Below are 16,905 nucleotides of genomic sequence, written 5' to 3'. Positions count from 1 at the left end.
ACACCGGTTGTGTTGGAGTAGGGCCCACTCCAAAGGTAATCTGCAAAGACCCAGTTTCAAATTAGGTCACATTCACAGGTATGTAGGGTTAGGGTTTCAACACAACCTTCTTGGGGGCACAATTCAACCCATAGCACAAAATTGGAAAATATTTAGAATTGAATGTATTTTTAAAACAACATATCAAAAGCTATAAGATGCCACTAAAGCAGTGCTTAGACTAGAAAAAAAAAGGGGGGGGGGCTCAAATCCATGGTAAGAGCTGCCGCTTTAAGAAAAGAAGGAGGAAAAGAGTGAGATCTCTGCGGCGCCCCCGGCGCTGCTTCAGAGCCTTGGTTACAGTCTGCGGAGCCCAGCCGCCACTCTCTGTGGGGAGGGGCCACCCAGCCGGGGTCTCACTTTAGGAGCCCTCCCATGGCTTCCCAGGAGAGGGTGGAGACAGTGACCAAAGGAACTGGGTTCTGGCGCTGCCCCAAGCCGGCCACTTACACCCCAGGGACCTGCGAGCTGCTCAGAGCGATGTTGAAGGAATCCAAACTGACAAATTTCCAACAGCGCCACATCGTGGACACCATGAAAAGAGGAGACACTCTCCCACTACAGTGCAGCCCAACTTCCAGCCAGAGGGTCTTGCCTTCCAAGCCGCCGGCCTCAGTCATCTGCTTGCCTCCCATCCTGGCCTCCCGGTCCCACCTCCGGACTGCCAGCATGTGCCAAGCCAACGGGACCTACAGCCGGGAGCAGTTGAAGCCTCAAGCCACCCGAGATCTGGAGAAGGAGAAGCAAAGACTCCAAAATATTTTTGCCACCGGGAAGGAGCCAGAGGAACGGAAAAGAAAGTCCCCTCCTGTGCGACAGGAGGACACAGCCCCTGAGCTGGACCGGTGTGAAGAATTGGTGAAGGAAATCCAGGAGAGGAAAGAATTCCTGGCTGACATGGAGGCCCTAGGGCAGGGCAGACGGTACCGAGGGATCATCCTTACTGAAATCTCCCAGAAACTACAGGAACTGGAAGACCTTGACCACAAGAGGAGTGAGGAACTTAGGAAGGCTCTTGCCACCACTTAATCTGCCTCCGGAGGGGGGCGGGGGAACCCAACCTCCACCACTGGAGCCCACCCCCTCGCCAAGCAGGGTCACCCCCAGGTCAGCCCACCCACCCCGGCCTTCAGCCATGTAAATGGTTGTATAGCACTGCCCCCACCTAGGGTACCCTGGACATAGCACCCTAGAAAATGGACCACATCTCAGAAAATGAGCTGATTCTCCTTGAGACTCTGCCCAGGGATCCTCGGTCAGCTGAGCCTCTGAGACCCGTCACAGATACAGACACAGACACACACACAACGAGTCTTTTCTTGGGGAAAGAGCCCCACACACAGTGAAAGCAAGGCAGAAGGAAAGAAATAAGAGAAAGCAGAAATCAATTAAATTAACAACAGAAGCAACTGACGCTGCAGAAATACAAAGGATCATGAGAGATTACTACAAGCAACTATATGCCAATAAAATGGACAACCTGGAAGAAATGGACAAATTCTTAGAAATGCACAACCTTCCAAGACTGAACCAGGAAGAAATAGAAAATATGAACAGACCAATCACAAGCACTGAAATTGAAACTGTGATTAAAAATCTTCCAACAAACAAAAGCCCAGGACCAGATGGCTTCACAGGCGAATTCTATCAAACATTTAGAGAAGAGCTAACACCTATCCTTCTCAAACTCTTCCAAAATATAGCAGAGGGAGGAACACTCCCAAACTCATCCTATGAGGCCACCATCACTCTGATACCAAAACCAGACAAAGATGTCACAAAGAAAGAAAACTACAGGCCAATATCACTTATGAACATAGATGCAAAAATCCTCAACAAAATACTAGCAAACAGAATCCAACAGCACATTAAAAGGATCATACACTATGATCAAGTGGGGTTTATCCCAGGAATGCAAGGATTCTTCAATATATGCAAATCAATCAACGTGATACACCATATTAAAAAATTGAAGGAGAAAAACCATATGATCATCTCAATTGATGCAGAGAAAGCTTTTGACAAAATTCAACACCCATTTATGATAAAAAAAAAACCTCCAGAAATTAGGCATAGAGGGAACTTTCCTCAACATAATAAAGGTCATATATGACAAACCCACAGCCAACATCATCCTCAATGGTGAAAAACTGAAACCATTTCCACTAAGATCAGGAATAAGACAAGGTTGCCCACTCTCACCACTATTATTCAACATAGTTTTAGCCACAGCACTCAGAGAAGAAAAAGAAATAAAAGGAATCCAAATTGGAAAAGAAGAAGTAAAGCTGTCACTGTTTGCAGATGACATGATACTATACATAGAGAATCCTAAAGATGCTACCAGAAAACTACTAGATCTAATCAATGAATTTGGTAAAGTAGCAGGATACAAAATTAATGCACAGAAATCTCTTGCATTCCTATACACTAATGATGAAAAATCTGAAAGTGAAATTAAGAAAACACTCCCATTTACCATTGCAACAAAAAGAATAAAATATCTAGGAATAAACCTACCAAAGGAGACAAAAGACCTGTATGCAGAAAATTATAAGACACTGATGAAAGAAATTAAAGATGATATAAATAGATGGAGAGATATACCATGTTCTTGGATTGGAAGAATCAACATTGTGAAAATGACTCTACTACCCAAAGCAATCTACAGATTCAGTGCAATCCCTATCAAACTACCACTGGCATTTTTCACAGAACTAGAACAAAAAATTTCACTATTTGTATGGAAACACAAAAGACACCGAATAGCCAAAGCAATCTTGAGAAAGAAGAATGGAACTGGAGGAATTAGGCTCCCTGACTTCAGACTATACTACAAAGCTACAGTAATCAAGACAGTATGGTACTGGCACAGAAACAGAAATATAGATCAATGGAACAGGTTAGAAAGCCCAGAGATAAACCCACACACATATGGTCACCTTATCTTTGATAAAGGAGGCAAGAATATACAATGGAGAAAAGACAGCCTCTTCAATAAGTGGTGCTGGGAAAACTGGACAGCTACATGTAAAAGAATGAAATTAGAACACTCCCTAACACCATACACAAAAATAAACTCAAAATGGATTAAAGACCTAAATGTAAGGCCAGACACCATCAAACTCTTAGAGGAAAACATAGGCAGAACACTCTATGACATAAATCACAGCAAGATCCTTTTTGACCCACCTCCTGGAGAAATGGAAATAAAAACAAAAATAAACAAATGGGACCTAATGAAACTTCAAAGCTTTTGCACAGCAAAGGAAACCATAAACAAGACTAAAAGACAACCCTCAGAATGGGAGAAAATATTTGCAAATGAAGCAACTGACAAAGGATTAATCTCCAAAATTTACAAGCAGCTCATGCAGCTCAATATCAAAAAAAAAAAAAACAACCCAGTCCAAAAATGGGCAGAAGACCTAAATAGACATTTCTCTAAAGAAGATATACTACAGATTGCCAACAAACACATGAAAGAATGCTCAACATCATTAATCATTAGAGAAATGCAAATCAAAACTACAATGAGGTATCATCTCACACCGGTCAGAATGGCCATCATCAAAAAATCTACAAACAATAAATGCTGGAGAGGGTGTGGAGGAAAGGGAACCCTCTTGCACTGTTGTGAGAATGTAAATTGATACAGCTACTATGGAGAACAGTGTGGAGGTTCCTTAAAAAATTAAAAATAGAACTACCGTACGACCCAGCAATCCCACAACTGGGCATATACCCTGAGAAAACCATAATTCAAAAAGAGTCATGTATCAAAATGTTCATTGCGGCTCTATTTACAATAGCCAGGACATGGAAGCAACCTAAGTGTCCATCAACAGATGAATGGATAAAGAAGATGTGGCACATATATACAATGGAATATTACTCAGCCATAAAAAGGAATGAAACTGAGTTATTTGTAGTGAGAAGGATGGACCTAGAGACTGTCATTCAGAGTGAAGTAAGTCAGAAGGAGAAAAACAAATACTGTATGCTAACACATATATATGGAATCTAAAAAAAAAAAAATGGTCATGAAGAACCTAGGGGCAAGACGGGAATAAAGATGCAGACCTACTAGAGAATGGACTTGAGGATATGGGGAGGGGGAAGGGTAAGCTGGGACAAAGTGAGAGAGTGGCATGGACATATATACACTACCAAATGTAAAATAGATAGCTAGTGGGAAGCAGCTGCATAGCACAGGGAGATCAGCTAGGTGCTTTGTGACCACATAGAGGGGTGGGATAGGGAGGGTTGGAGGGAAGGAGATGCAAGAAGGAAGAGATATGGAGACATATGTATATGTATAACTGATCCACTTTGTTATAAAGCAGAAACTAACACATTGTAAAACAACTATACTCCAATAAAGATGTTTAAAAAAAAAAATTAACCTTCCAGAATTGGAAACAATTAAATTTTCAATAAAGTGACTTTTTCATTAAAAAAAAAAAAACAGAAGCGATACAGAAAAATCGGTTGAAACCAAAAGCTTTTTCTTTAAAAAAAAAAAACCCAATAAAATTGATAGACCTTAAGTAAACTGACTGAGAAAAAGACAGAAGACACAAATTTTGAATACCAGGAATGAAAGAGTAGTTATAACCACAGATCCTAAAGACATTACAAGGATAATAAGGAATATATTTTTCAGAAGAGAACCTTTCTAAGCACTGGGAAGGACACAAAGATGTATTTGATGTAGGGCCTTTTCTCAAGGAGCTCACTCTTGGATAGATTCCCTGGTAGGGTATTTCATCAGTTTCCCAACAAAAGCAGTAACCAAATGAAGAAGCGTGTGGTAGACTGTGCAGGTTTGTGTAGCAACTCCACAAGGCTGTCAGGGAACAAGGATCCCTATACTGTTGTCAATAATATCCTCAGTCTGTGGCTTTGATCTACATGGTTCCTCACGGTTGCCAGACGGCTGCTCCACTCCCAGTATCACATCTATATTCCAGGGAAAAAGAAGAAGAAAAGCAACAAGAAGAAAGTAGTGGTGCTAATATCAGAAAACCAGAACTCCCCAAAAGTCTCCAGCAGATAGCCTCAGACATTTGGTATTTCAAGTAGGCAAGTCTCTCAAAATATTTGCTTAATAATAAATCTAACAGCAGAGTCTGTGGTTTTTATTTTTGCATTGTCTACATGGGAGAAGAGAACAGTACCATCCTACAGATAGGTATACAATTTAAGAAACAGAGATGTCAATTACAATGTTATTGTTACCAGAGCAAGAAATTATCAAGTAAGACAACCGGTCAGAATTCCATTTTATTTGGATATCATTTTCATAAGACATGGAATAATTTCTAATGTCTTTGGAGTATTGTAAGACCGCTTTGTTTGAATTGTTCTTCCAAGGGTGGATTTATATCAACAGAGAACAGAACAAATCAGTACCAGTCTTGAATATTCATATGAAACTGTATATTGCAGAGGAGAACATAAATTATGTTCTTATAAGCATTCTCAGTTTTGCACAATATCAAATCAGACTCCCTGAACTCTTTTATAACACAAAACCGTATCTTTTGATTTATAGCTGCAGGGGAAGGGAACATCTTCAATTCTTTCTGAGACATGTTTCCTTTATCATGAACACTTATTTTAAAAAAAAAAAAACGAGCTCTCAAATTTCATTAGCTAGTATTATATGCAAAAAACAGACCTTCAGAGCTCAATTGTGATGGCAAAAAATGGGGTAACGGCTCAATAGAATTCTATTTGGTGATAATAATTTAATAGCATTTTTCTTGTACTTGCTTCGTTGGCCAGAACTATGTCACATGGCCAGCCCTAGATGTAAAGGAGGAAGGGAAATAGGTTTTTTTTTTTTAACTGATAACTTCACCACCTGAACAAATTTGAAATAATAAGAACATACAAGAAGGTAAATATCAGGCAACTCTTGGGTTCTGCCTGATACATTGCCCTAAAAGAGATGAATATATAGAAGTGCTGAAGCAAGTCTGAGAAAAGAGGCTTTTTTGTGGTTGTGAGGATCCAGGAAGGCTACCAGGAGGAAGTTACATTTGACCTGGGCTAGAAAGAGAGGTATGATTTGAATGTGGGCAGAGGGGAGAGTTGCAGAAGGATGCCATGAAAAAGGGAGTGGCCCAAGTAAACATACAGAGGTAGGAATGCACGGAGTAGATGTGATATATATGTATACATACTTGTTTCTCTTAAGCTTGCAAAGAATGGCAGAAAGGGGAGCAGTAGAGATAGGGCAAGTGTGAGCCCAAATCATGGACAGCCTTGATGCAAGGCAAGGGAGTTTGGAATTTATCTTGCCAGCCGTAGAAATGTCTTTTATCACTCGAATATCTCTTAAATATACCCCATCCTCTCCATCCCCCATAGCCACTGGGCCAGCTCAGGCCACATCATCTTTCTCTTGAACTATTGCTTCCTCCTCAACGCAGACCATAGAGACCTTTATAACATCCACACCTGTTGTCTGCCACCCCCCCAACCATGGTTCAAAACCTTTCCATGATTTCCATGACTTCCCCATCGACTTGTGAAAAAGCCCAAGCTCCTCAGCCTGGCATTTGAGACCCTTTAAAGGGAGAAGGGGCTGGGGGTGAAGACTAGAGGAAAGAGAAGAAAGCAGACATGGTCTTGAGGCTCCACAGAGAGTCAGGGGGAAACTTCCCTGTCCCTGTTCTTGAAGCTGCTCAGCCTCTGGTCCCCTGAGTCTCCTAATTCACAGGTGGACAGACCTTAAGGGTGATCGCAGAGATAAGAATCCCCAGTAAACAGTGAATTTATTTCTACCTCCACCTTCTGCTTCTTACTGCTGCTCCTCTCCTCTTGCCTTCCAAATCCTGCGCTCCAGGACGTGTGGACCTGAGACCAAGAGTTAGCAGCATAATAGGTCCTGATCCTCTCTTGTCCCTGAGAGCCTGTTGGTGCTGATGGTACGACCACTGTTATGGCTGGGTAAGTGGAATGAGAGGCAGGGTGGGAGGTGGTTGAGAAAGCCAAGGAAGTGCCGGGGTGGGTGTGGGTGCGGGGGTGGAAGCTGGGCTGGGCTGAGGTCAGGTGAAGTGGAATTCAGCAGAACTATTCTATTCCTGGTTACAATTTATTTATTTATTTACTTATTTATTTATAAATTTACTTTATTTATTTATTTATTTTTGGCTGCGTTGGGTCTTCGTTGCTGCACGCGGGCTTTCTCTAGTTGCGACCAACAGGGGCTACTCTTCGTTGTGGTGCGCAGGCTTCTCATTGCAGTGGCTTCTCTTGTTGCAGACCACGGGCTCTAGGCACACAGGCTTCAGTAGTTGTGGTACGCAGGTTCAGTAGTTGTGGCTCACGGGCTCTAGAGCACAGGCTCAGTAGTTGTGGCACACGGGCTTAGTTGCTCTGCGGCATGTGGGATCTTCCCGGACCAGGGCTCGAACCCGTGTCCCCTGCATTGACAGGTGGACTCTTAACCACTGCGCCACCAGGGAAGTCTCCCCTGGTTATGATTTATTATAGCAAAAGAACAGAGACTAAAATCAGCAGAGGGAAGAGCACATAAGGCAGGACCTAGGAGAGACCAGACGCCAGTTTCCAGTTGTCATCTCCCAGTGGACAGCACCCCTCCTCTCCCAGCAACAAAGTATGGGAAACTCACCAGACCTTGGTGTCCAGGGTTTTTATTGTGGCTCGATCACATAATCATGGCAGACCACCCCCTTGGCTGACCATTGTCTGCAGCCCCTCCAGAGATCAAATTGATACTGCATAGCCCAAGTCTTCCCCTAAATCATGCTTTTAGCATAGACTGTTTGGTGTGGCCCAAGGGCCCAGGTAAACCAAGACACTGGTCATTACTAGACAGAACATTGCAAGGGCCCAGAGCTTCCCACCCAGAACCTGGGCGAGAGCCAAGCCTTTCTAGGGTAAGATTAATCCTTTAATGCACAGGTAGGATACTATAGGACACGAGGTGAGTCTTTTTCAACTTGAATCTCTCCCCACAGGATTACTTTTTCATGTGTTGGTAGAAGTCAAGAAGATACCAGTGGAAGAGAGCCTGTGCTCTGCAATCTCTTGTGTATTTGAATTTCCCAAAGAATCCGCAAGCAGCTCCATGACCCTGGCCTCCTGGCTCAGTAAAAGCATCAGCTCCCCTGTAGCTACAAATCAACCCAATGCTGCCATAGATGGTAACACCAAGGACAGATCCCACACTATTTGGAGTCTCGAAGGGCAAGAATGTACTCAGCTGATCCACGACATACTCAAAAGGGACAACACGACGTACTTACTCTATGCAGATCTAGGAGAACACACGAGTGCTTTGCTGAGGGAGAATATCGATCTCTCCGTGTCAGGTGACATTCAATCTCATACAATGGATGGTTTGGAAAGAAGGAACTCCAGAAGGCGTTCTGGTAATTGTGTGGCTTTTGCTTCACCTGGTTCCGGGCTTTACAAAATCTTAGGTATTTCATTTTTACAACCATAATACAACTCAATTGGCACAGCTGATAACTTTTTCCCCCGAATAGGAATGGCAAAGAGGGGGAGAAGTGACTTGCCCAGCAGTATCCAGCCAGTAAGAGTTGGGGGTGTAAATGATCATAGATCAGCTGGGAAGGGGCAGAGCCTAAGGGAAGAGATGGATTGGGAGGGAGAAGGCAGAGTAGGAGGGAGGAGGCTAAGAGACAGGTAAAGAATCGAAGGCTATGTAGATCCTCAGAAAATTCACTCATCCTGTCTTGAAAGTCAAGGTTCTGGTTCAAGCTCTGCCACCTTAAGCAACTCTCTTCAGTTTGCTCACCTAGACCCTGAGGTGTGCCCCTTCCATATGGAGAAGGGAAATATACTTGTGAAAAGCCACCCAATAGTAACAATCCCAGCTTCTATGAGGTGGTTGGATTAAGGGAGGGGTACCAAATGAGCTAATGGGTGGGAAAGCACTTTGCAACCTGCAACACTGTGCCTCACTGAAGTGTCCATGAGGGTCCCTTGTCTCCAAGTTTTGGGTCCAATCTGTCTCTCTCCTCCAGACCTGACCCAGAAACCAGGGCGCCACATCCCAGAGATTCTTGCAGCTGGGGGACGTATGTCCTTGGCCTGTGCCTTCAGAAGCACCTGCAAAGAAACCAAAGCCCTCTTCCTCTCCTGGAAAAGGCCCAATACGTCCTCTAACACAGACGGCTCCAACAACTCCTCCTCCTTGGTGCTGCACTTCACCCTGAAGCCTAAGGACCATGGCACCACTCTCGGATGTCATCTGAACTTCTCCCCAGCTAACCTGACCGGGAGCAGCATGGTCTGCCTCCAGGAGGCCTGTGAGTGCTGGTGGGCAAGGGAAAATCCAGAGTCTGTGAGGAACGGTGGGCCCAAGAGAAAGACCTAAGTCCTGGGCTGGGGGACAGGAACAGTCTGGGGCGCCGTCTCCTCTTCCCCTAAGTTCTGGGCTGAAAGGCCAGAGGTAAGAGCTGAGGCTGATTCTGAGGCAGGTGAGGAGAGAAGATGAAGGGGAGCTAGTCTGAGTCCCAGCCCCTCTGGGCTTCCGGAAAGTCTTTCTGAAGCCCCATGTGCATCACAAATAAGGAGAAGGCTGGGTCCTGGAGGAAGCAGAGAAGGGAAGTCAGGATGCTTGCTGACTCTTGACCCTGCTTCCCTACAGCCCCCACCAGGCTGCTTTATTCTTCTTGTTCCTTGGAGAAGACTCTGCAGTGCAACGGTTCCTTCCACGGGATCCCCACGCCCTCCGTGCAGTGGTTGATGGGAGGTGTTCCCGTGGGTCTGAACAACATGAATAACATCCTGCAGGTGACTTTTAGCATAATTGCCCCTTGGGCCAACAGCACCATCAGCCTCCTCGGGGAGCCTGAAATAGTCACGGGTCTCCACTGTGAGGGGAAGAACCAATACGGAATCCATACTTCAAGCATCTTCCTCATAACAGGTAAGTATACAGGGGTCTAGTTACTGGGCTAGAATGACGACACCTAGGGACCAGGATGAGGCTGGGTACAGAGCCAGAGTAAAGAGTCGTGGCTCAGAATGTATAGCCATAGGAGAAAAACTACTCTCACTTCCCTCTGATTCCAGATAAGAATTCAGTTTCCAGTGCGTTCGTGAAAGGGCTGATCCAGGGCATTGTGTATGGGTCCATTACATCAGCACTGTTCTTCTTCTTCCTTGTCCTCCTTGCGTGAGTATCAAGTTAAAATTCAACAGCAAGCCTTCCCCGAAGCCTACCACATTTATTTACATTCTTTATTTCCTACCTTATGATTCGTCCAGTTAATTCAGCTCTGTCAGTTTTCTTGATACAGACGCTTACATCGTTAAATTTCAGCCATTCTTCTTTTCCAGTTTTCCATTTAAGGCTATAAATTTCCCCGTAAGCATGACTGTAGCTGAATCTCACAAATTTTAATATAAAGTCTTCTATTATCTTTTGGTTAAAATATCTCTAATTTCCATTATTATTTTTTGACCCATAGAGGTTTTTTTTAGAGGCATCAATATTTTCTAATAATCCTCATTTCTTTATTTCTATTTAACTCCAATAAGGTCAAAGAATATGCTATGCATGATTTCAGTTCTTTATTTCTTTGTGACAGAATTTTTGTTTAGTTTATATAAATAAATATTCCAAGGTGGGCTTGAAAAGAATATGCATTCTACACTTGTTGAATGCAGTGTTTTATATAAATATTATATATATGTACATGTATATATATATATCCTTTAAACCAAATTTATTAGTCATGTTGTTTAAATCTTTTCGAGCTGTACTGTGAGTTCTGCTTGGTGCCCTTCTCTACACTTCATCTCCCATCCCTGAACCCCTCTCTTACCTGGCTGACGTTTACTCATTGTTTAGGACTCAGCTCACAGCTCTTCCATCATGTGCTCCAGGAAACCTTCCCTGGTACCTGGGCTGGGTGCCTTTTCAGGGCCCCCATATCCATCTGGGCTTTGGGGTATTAGCACTAATGGTTTCACTCTGATGTGACTAAGTGTGGATATCTTTTTTTGTTTGTTGTTATATTTGTTTGACCTCTTTAATCTCTGCGTTGGTGTCTTTTATCAGTCCTGGAAAAGTCTCAAACATTCTTTCATATATGCCTCTGCCCTTTCCGTTCACTATGGGATTCTCATTTAATATTTGTCAAAGCTTCTTTCTCTTTTTTTTTCCCTCTAACCTTGTCTCCTGTATTTTCTAAGGATATAGACAAGTAAACAAGTGCTGGGTTAGAGGCCTGCACGAGGAAGATTCTAAGGGAAACTTACCCCTTCAGCATCTCCTTATCCCTTGGGAGCAAGCATCAATACTGCCCAGAAATCCGTCAGACTACCTCTAGCTAGCCCTTTCCGACATAGCACTCTGTCAGTACTACAAATGTTTTCCTTTTTCCCCCAACTCTCTTATCTCTTCCCCTCTCACTCTTAGCAATAAGGTTTCCCTACTTCGCAGGAAAAAAGCAGCTCCCCAAACCTACAGAGTTATTTACCACGGGCACTGATGATTTACTCCTTGCCTTTTTCAGAGAAAGAGGCATCCCTTTTCCCGTCCAAGGTTAGCCCTACCTCCTTTGCTTGGGAATCCATCTCCTTCACACTCCATTAATCATTCCTCCTGTCTCTTAAATTATCAATCACTCTTTCTTCACTGGCTCTTTCTCTGAATCATATAAGCATGTCCAAATCTCTCCCACCTCAGCCCCACAAACTCCTTCTATGTACCATCCAGTGTTCAAAATCCAATAGCAGATGTTCTTTTTCTGGTTCACCTTTAAGTGACATTTATCACTGGGTGGCCATTTGTGATTGGATCCTACCCAGTGGCTCCTTTCCAGAGGGAAGAAATATGGCAAAGCCATCTTCTGAAAGTGATGTGGGTGGGAGCAGGGGTGAGGGGTAGAGAATTAAGAAGAGGGACAGTGTTAGGTGTGGTTAGAATAGTCACTGAGGAGAATAATTGGGATCTGTACAAGGACAAGGAAAACACTTGGTAAGCAGCAGCAAAGGCCCAGCAGTGACTGGAGGTGATTAATTTTTTTTTTTGGAGATTATTAATTGTTAATGGCACCAAGCGTCATTGCCCTGTGATGTTTCCTTCCACCAGTGGTCATTGGAAAGAAAGAGTAGATGGTGGCATTGATCTAGGTTTGGGTCTTTGCAGGCAGGGTCCCATGGAAGGGTGATGGGGTGGGGGAAAGGGAGGCAGGGAGGCTGGAGGGAGAGAGCGCTTCAAGTGGGCAACCAGTTGTACCCTGTGGGGTTGGGAAGGAAGGGAAACCAAGAGGGTCTTCACAGGTGCTAGAGAACATGGTGTCTTGGCCTTGAAGTTTCCACCTGTGGGATCAAAGAAGAGGAACACGAGATTGGAATGACAGCACAGGAAAGCTGATAGAGTAGAACCAGGGAGAGCATGGGGGCATTGGGGTTCATATTTTCACAGGTGGAAAACTTTGGAGGATAATGGAAACTTGGTGGTTATTAAGGGAGATAAGTTGCATTAGTCAGAACTCTTCCAGTTGTGGGTGACAAGAGCTGAACTCAACAAGTTCAAGAGAACTTGACGACAGTTCTGTTTGCCTGTTGTCATAATCTCCCGGCCCGATTACCTAAGCCATGATTTTAAGCCATGATTTTAAGCCATGATCGTTTTAATGTATCTCACAATTTCATAGATCAGGAATGTGGGTAGGACCCAACTGGATGAGTCTTCTGCCCTCCTGTGCCATCTACTGAGGTCACGTGGTGGTCGTTAGTTAGCAGCTGGGCTGGGCTGTGGCATTTTGATGGGGACCATCAGAAGATTGCTGGGCCCCTCTCCCTTTCCCTGGAGTCTCAGGGCCTCTCATCCTGGTCTCTTCCAAGGCATAAGTTGCCAGTCCCGTTTAGGGCTAGACCTGGAATTGACAGTGTCATTTCTGCCATATTCTTTTACAAAAAGTCATAAGCTAGTCAAGATTCAAGGGGAGAGGAAATAAACCCCACCTCTCCCTGGGAGGAGTGCCCAAAACTTACAACTGTGAAAAGACTAAGGGAACTCTCTGTACACTGATATGCACAAATATGCCAGGAATATTGAGAAAGAAAAGAGATGCAGAAGAGATTTGTCTAGGGAATTCCCTGGCTGTCCAGTGGTTAGGACCCCGTGCTTTCACTGCCGAGGGTGTGGGTTCGATCCCTGGTCGGGGAACTAAGATCCCACAAGCTGTGCAGCACAGCCAAAAAAATATTTTTTTTAATTAAAAAAAAAAAGATTTGTCTATAAAAAGAAATTGCATACATATCGAGACTTTAGAGGGCCAGGAGAGAAGCAGAGGAAAGGCACAGTCATGAAGGGCCACCAGGCTGGAGGGCTGGGACTTTGTCCTGGGGAACACGGGGGCGCCATGGGAGGGCTGTGAACAAGAGGCTGGGAAGAGGGTCCAGGCCAAGGGAGTAGGGACTTGGATCCCCATTTGATGAGGGGAGGCGACGCTGGTCACAGAACCAGCAAACGGAGGGAAATTTGGTCTTCTGACCCCCAGCCCAGGGCTCCTTCTGGGAACCAGGGGGTACTGAGCACAGCATTAACCATGGGGCTCACTGCCTTAAAATGAAGATGCGTAAGTGGTGGGAGGAGAGTCATATTCCCATGGCCGGTGAGGCCCTGATCCTCAAGAAACCAGAGCTGCTGGAGGAGCCAGAAACACCCAAGGAGTCTGAAGCTGAAACCTCACCTGCTTCTGTCAGAGGTAAGTCCCTGGGCTGGGCTGCTGCACAGCTGAGGCCACCAGAGGGCGCGCGTTAGACACAAAGATGCCCAGAGCCCCCGGATGCCTGGCAACCGGCCGGGAGACCCAGGGCTCAGCCAAAGCAGAGCATCTGTCTGCTTCTTCAAGCCGACGCCCCATTCCGGCAGCCAAGCCCCCCGTGCCCCAGATGGTGACGACCCTGAGGGGTCCCAGCCCCTACCTGCTGCCCCGCCCACAGGCAGCCCTTGCCCCACCAGGAAAGGAGAGCAAAATCTAGAAGGGGGCTTATGAGTCCGCTTGTGCTGCCATAAGAAAGCACCACAGACTTGGGGGCTTAAACAACAGAAATTTATTTTTTCACGATTCTGGAAACTACAAGTCCAAGATCAAGGTGTGGGCAGGGTTGATTCCTTCTGAGGCCTCTCCCCTTGGCTCGTAGACAGTCATCTTCCTCTTGTGTCCTCACGTGGTCATCCTTCTGTGTATGTCTGTGTCCTAGTTTCCTCCTTATTGAGGGCATCAGTCCCATTGGATTAGGGCCCACCCATGTGACCTCATTTTACCTCATCTCTTTAAAGGTCCTGTCTCCAAACAAAGTCACATTCTGAGGTGCTGAGGATTAGGGCTTCAACGTATGGATGGGGTGAGGCGGGGAAGGGACACAATTCAGCCCATAACAGAGGCTTCAAGGAGCTAATTGGATCCCTCCGTTTGTGGGAGACCCTTCGAGGGGAAGGGGCTTGCCCACGGCAGACAGATGCCAGGATCTGGTTCTCCCACAGTCTAGGGCTCTTGAGAGAGAAAGAAGACCGCAGACACGTGAACTCCAGGACAGATCAAGCCCAGCACGTGGCTCACAGCTGCCTAGATCCAGCGGCCGGGGCAGACCCGCGCAGACCCGCAGGGCAGGATCGGCGGCTACAATTCAGAAGCTAAGACCAGAGGCCCTGCCCAGCACTCACCCATTCACTGGGCAGACACCCCCCCAGGCCTCCTGTCCGCCCACACGCCTGCTCCCTGCCCTGGAGGAGCGAGGTCTGGACCGGCCTCCGTCACCCAGGAGCACAGGTGAAATACAAGAACCCTGTAGGGGGCAGTACTAGGGTATGGGCTGTTACCGCGGCAGAGGCCACATGGGGCCCTGTGAACCAGAGTGACAGCGACCACCGACCAAGTCCAGCCCAGCATTCTACAGGGAGAGAAACTGAGACCCGCAGAAGGGAAGTGAGACCCTATAGGTCCCTCCGCAGGGACTCTGGGGATCCTCCCCATCCCCACACGGCAAACGGGGAAACTGAGGCTCACAGCGCCCCAGGCCACACAGCAAGACCTTGCCCCGCTCAGGACCCCTGGGTCCCTGGAGCAGCTGTCCGAGTCCCTGATCATTTTCTCCCGACCTTGTAAGCCTCCAGTGCAGAGGCTGCAAACTCAAGCCCACAGGAGCCAGGCGGGTAGCAAAACAAGTGCCTGGCGGGACCGCATGCACCTTGAGAGCAGGTGCCCCACCTGAAGGGGCCGCCCCGCAGCCGCCGTCTCCACTCCCACGCCTTCCACCACCCACCCGCCCCGAGCAGGAATAGGATCTCTATGGCCGGATCTGAGGGGGTTTTTTCCCCAGAGATCCAGATTTCCGTGGGAAATTTCTGGATTCAAATATGTTGGTAATCGAGACCATGTTTTTTAAAAAACAGCATGGGCCCAGGAAAAGCCATACGTGGGCCTCTCATTTGCAAATCTCATCAGAAGCACAGACGTAGAGGGTCTCCCTTTCTCTAAACCCAACCCCTGCCAACAGGAGGTGTCCTTAGTCAGAGTTCAAACACCTCAGGCCAAGCGCAAACAGAACCCCCCGCTCAGGGCTGGGAGGATGAGGACGAGTTCCCGGGGGAGAGGGAAGATCCAGGAAGTCATTCACTCGTGCTGCCACGAACGTCCCCGGAGGCCTCCCGTGTGCCAGGCCCCGGAGGGAGGGCCCGGAGATGAGTCGGATCCAGGTCCTGCCCGCAAGGAATCCAGGTTGTCACAGCCTGCGCGGCCAGGGGCTGTGTACAGGGAGCCTCTGGGAGGGCGGGGGGCCGGCACTGGGGAAGGGGGGGGCTTGACCTCGCCTGGGGAGCTGGAGCGGTGCCACCTGAGCTGGGAGGGCTGATGGCAGTCCAGGCACAGTAAGCCACAGGATCAAAACCAGGGGGCACCCAGGGGGCTTGGAGCGCTCCAGCCAGGGCAGGGCAAGCAGAGGGTCTTGGCAGGGGGCAGACGACAGGGAGAAACAAGCCAGGCAAGGTGCCACTGGCTGTGCCTGGATGAGGCTCCCTGCAAACAGGCCTCAACCTTCACCCAATCCACTCTCAGGAGAATCAAGAGGGGCCGTGCCTGGCCGGCTCCCCCCACCCTCCAGGACGAACCCGGTGGAGAAGCCAGAGCTGGGGTATTGCATTAAAAATATATATATGCAGCTTATGAGCTTATGACCTGCTAACTGGGGAGGCAGAAGCCACCCATACGGGGCTGGCATATGGTCCCCTCAGCATCCAGCTCCCACTTCGGGGAAGGTGCGGTTTCAATAGCGTCACAGGATTTTGGTGACTTACAGATCCCAGACGCAAGGGGGCGCGGTTGAGCCGGGGAAGGGCAGTCCTCCACCCCCGGGCACTGGCAAGCCCGAGATCGCGGGGTAGCAGCACCTATTACTTGTAAGGTGGTTGGGGCCAGGTCACTAACTCGGGCCCAACTCTTAAGTGGTTGTTTTATTTTTTTTATTTTTATTTTTTTTTAATAAATTTATTTATTTATTATATTTGGCTGCGTTGGGTCTTTGTTGCTGCACGCGGGCTTTCTCTAGTTGCGGCGAGCAGGGGCTACTTTTTGTTGGGGTGCGTGGGCTTCTCGTTGCTATGGCTTCTCTTGTTGCGGAACACGGGCTCTAGGCGCGCGGGCTCAGTAGTTGTGGCTCACGGGCTTAGTTGCTCCGCGGCATGTGGGATCTTCCCAGACCAGGGCTCAAACCCGTGTCCCCTGCATTGGCAGGCGGATTCTTAACCACTGTGTCACCAGGGAAGCCCCCAAGTGGTTATTCTAAAAGGTGTCTTGGGAAAAACAAAGTGTGAACTTATGGCGAGCATCCTTCACTCAAGTC

General features: G+C 46.9%; 2 protein-coding genes across 3 annotated transcripts; both read left to right on the top strand.

Annotated features, from left to right (window-relative positions):
• The first annotated feature begins 411 nt into the window (after positions 1 to 411).
• LOC118885129 (UPF0193 protein EVG1-like) lies at positions 412 to 1,387 on the top strand. Of its 2 annotated transcripts, XM_036833521.1 has the most exons (2): positions 415 to 521; positions 582 to 1,339. In XM_036833521.1, exons 1-2 carry the CDS (start codon positions 415 to 417, stop codon positions 1,066 to 1,068), a joined length of 594 nt encoding a protein of 197 aa, XP_036689416.1. In that variant the 3' UTR covers positions 1,069 to 1,339. The 2 variants fall into 2 exon arrangements, with proteins under 2 accessions (XP_036689415.1, XP_036689416.1); XM_036833520.1 differs by having other exon boundaries at positions 412 to 1,387.
• Positions 1,388 to 9,121: 7,734 nt separating this feature from the next.
• Positions 9,122 to 10,226, top strand: LOC118885392 (SIGLEC family-like protein 1). Its single transcript, XM_036834022.1, has 3 exons — positions 9,122 to 9,350; positions 9,692 to 9,973; positions 10,120 to 10,226. Exons 1-3 carry the CDS (start codon positions 9,122 to 9,124, stop codon positions 10,224 to 10,226), a joined length of 618 nt encoding a protein of 205 aa, XP_036689917.1.
• The last annotated feature ends 6,679 nt before the right edge of the window (positions 10,227 to 16,905 follow it).

The sequence above is a fragment of the Balaenoptera musculus genome, chromosome 19 (assembly GCF_009873245.2).
Source record: "Balaenoptera musculus isolate JJ_BM4_2016_0621 chromosome 19, mBalMus1.pri.v3, whole genome shotgun sequence".
Lineage (NCBI taxonomy): Eukaryota > Metazoa > Chordata > Mammalia > Artiodactyla > Balaenopteridae > Balaenoptera > Balaenoptera musculus.
The sequence above is the reverse complement of the archived record's forward strand: the minus strand, read 5'-3'. Positions and strand labels throughout refer to the sequence as shown.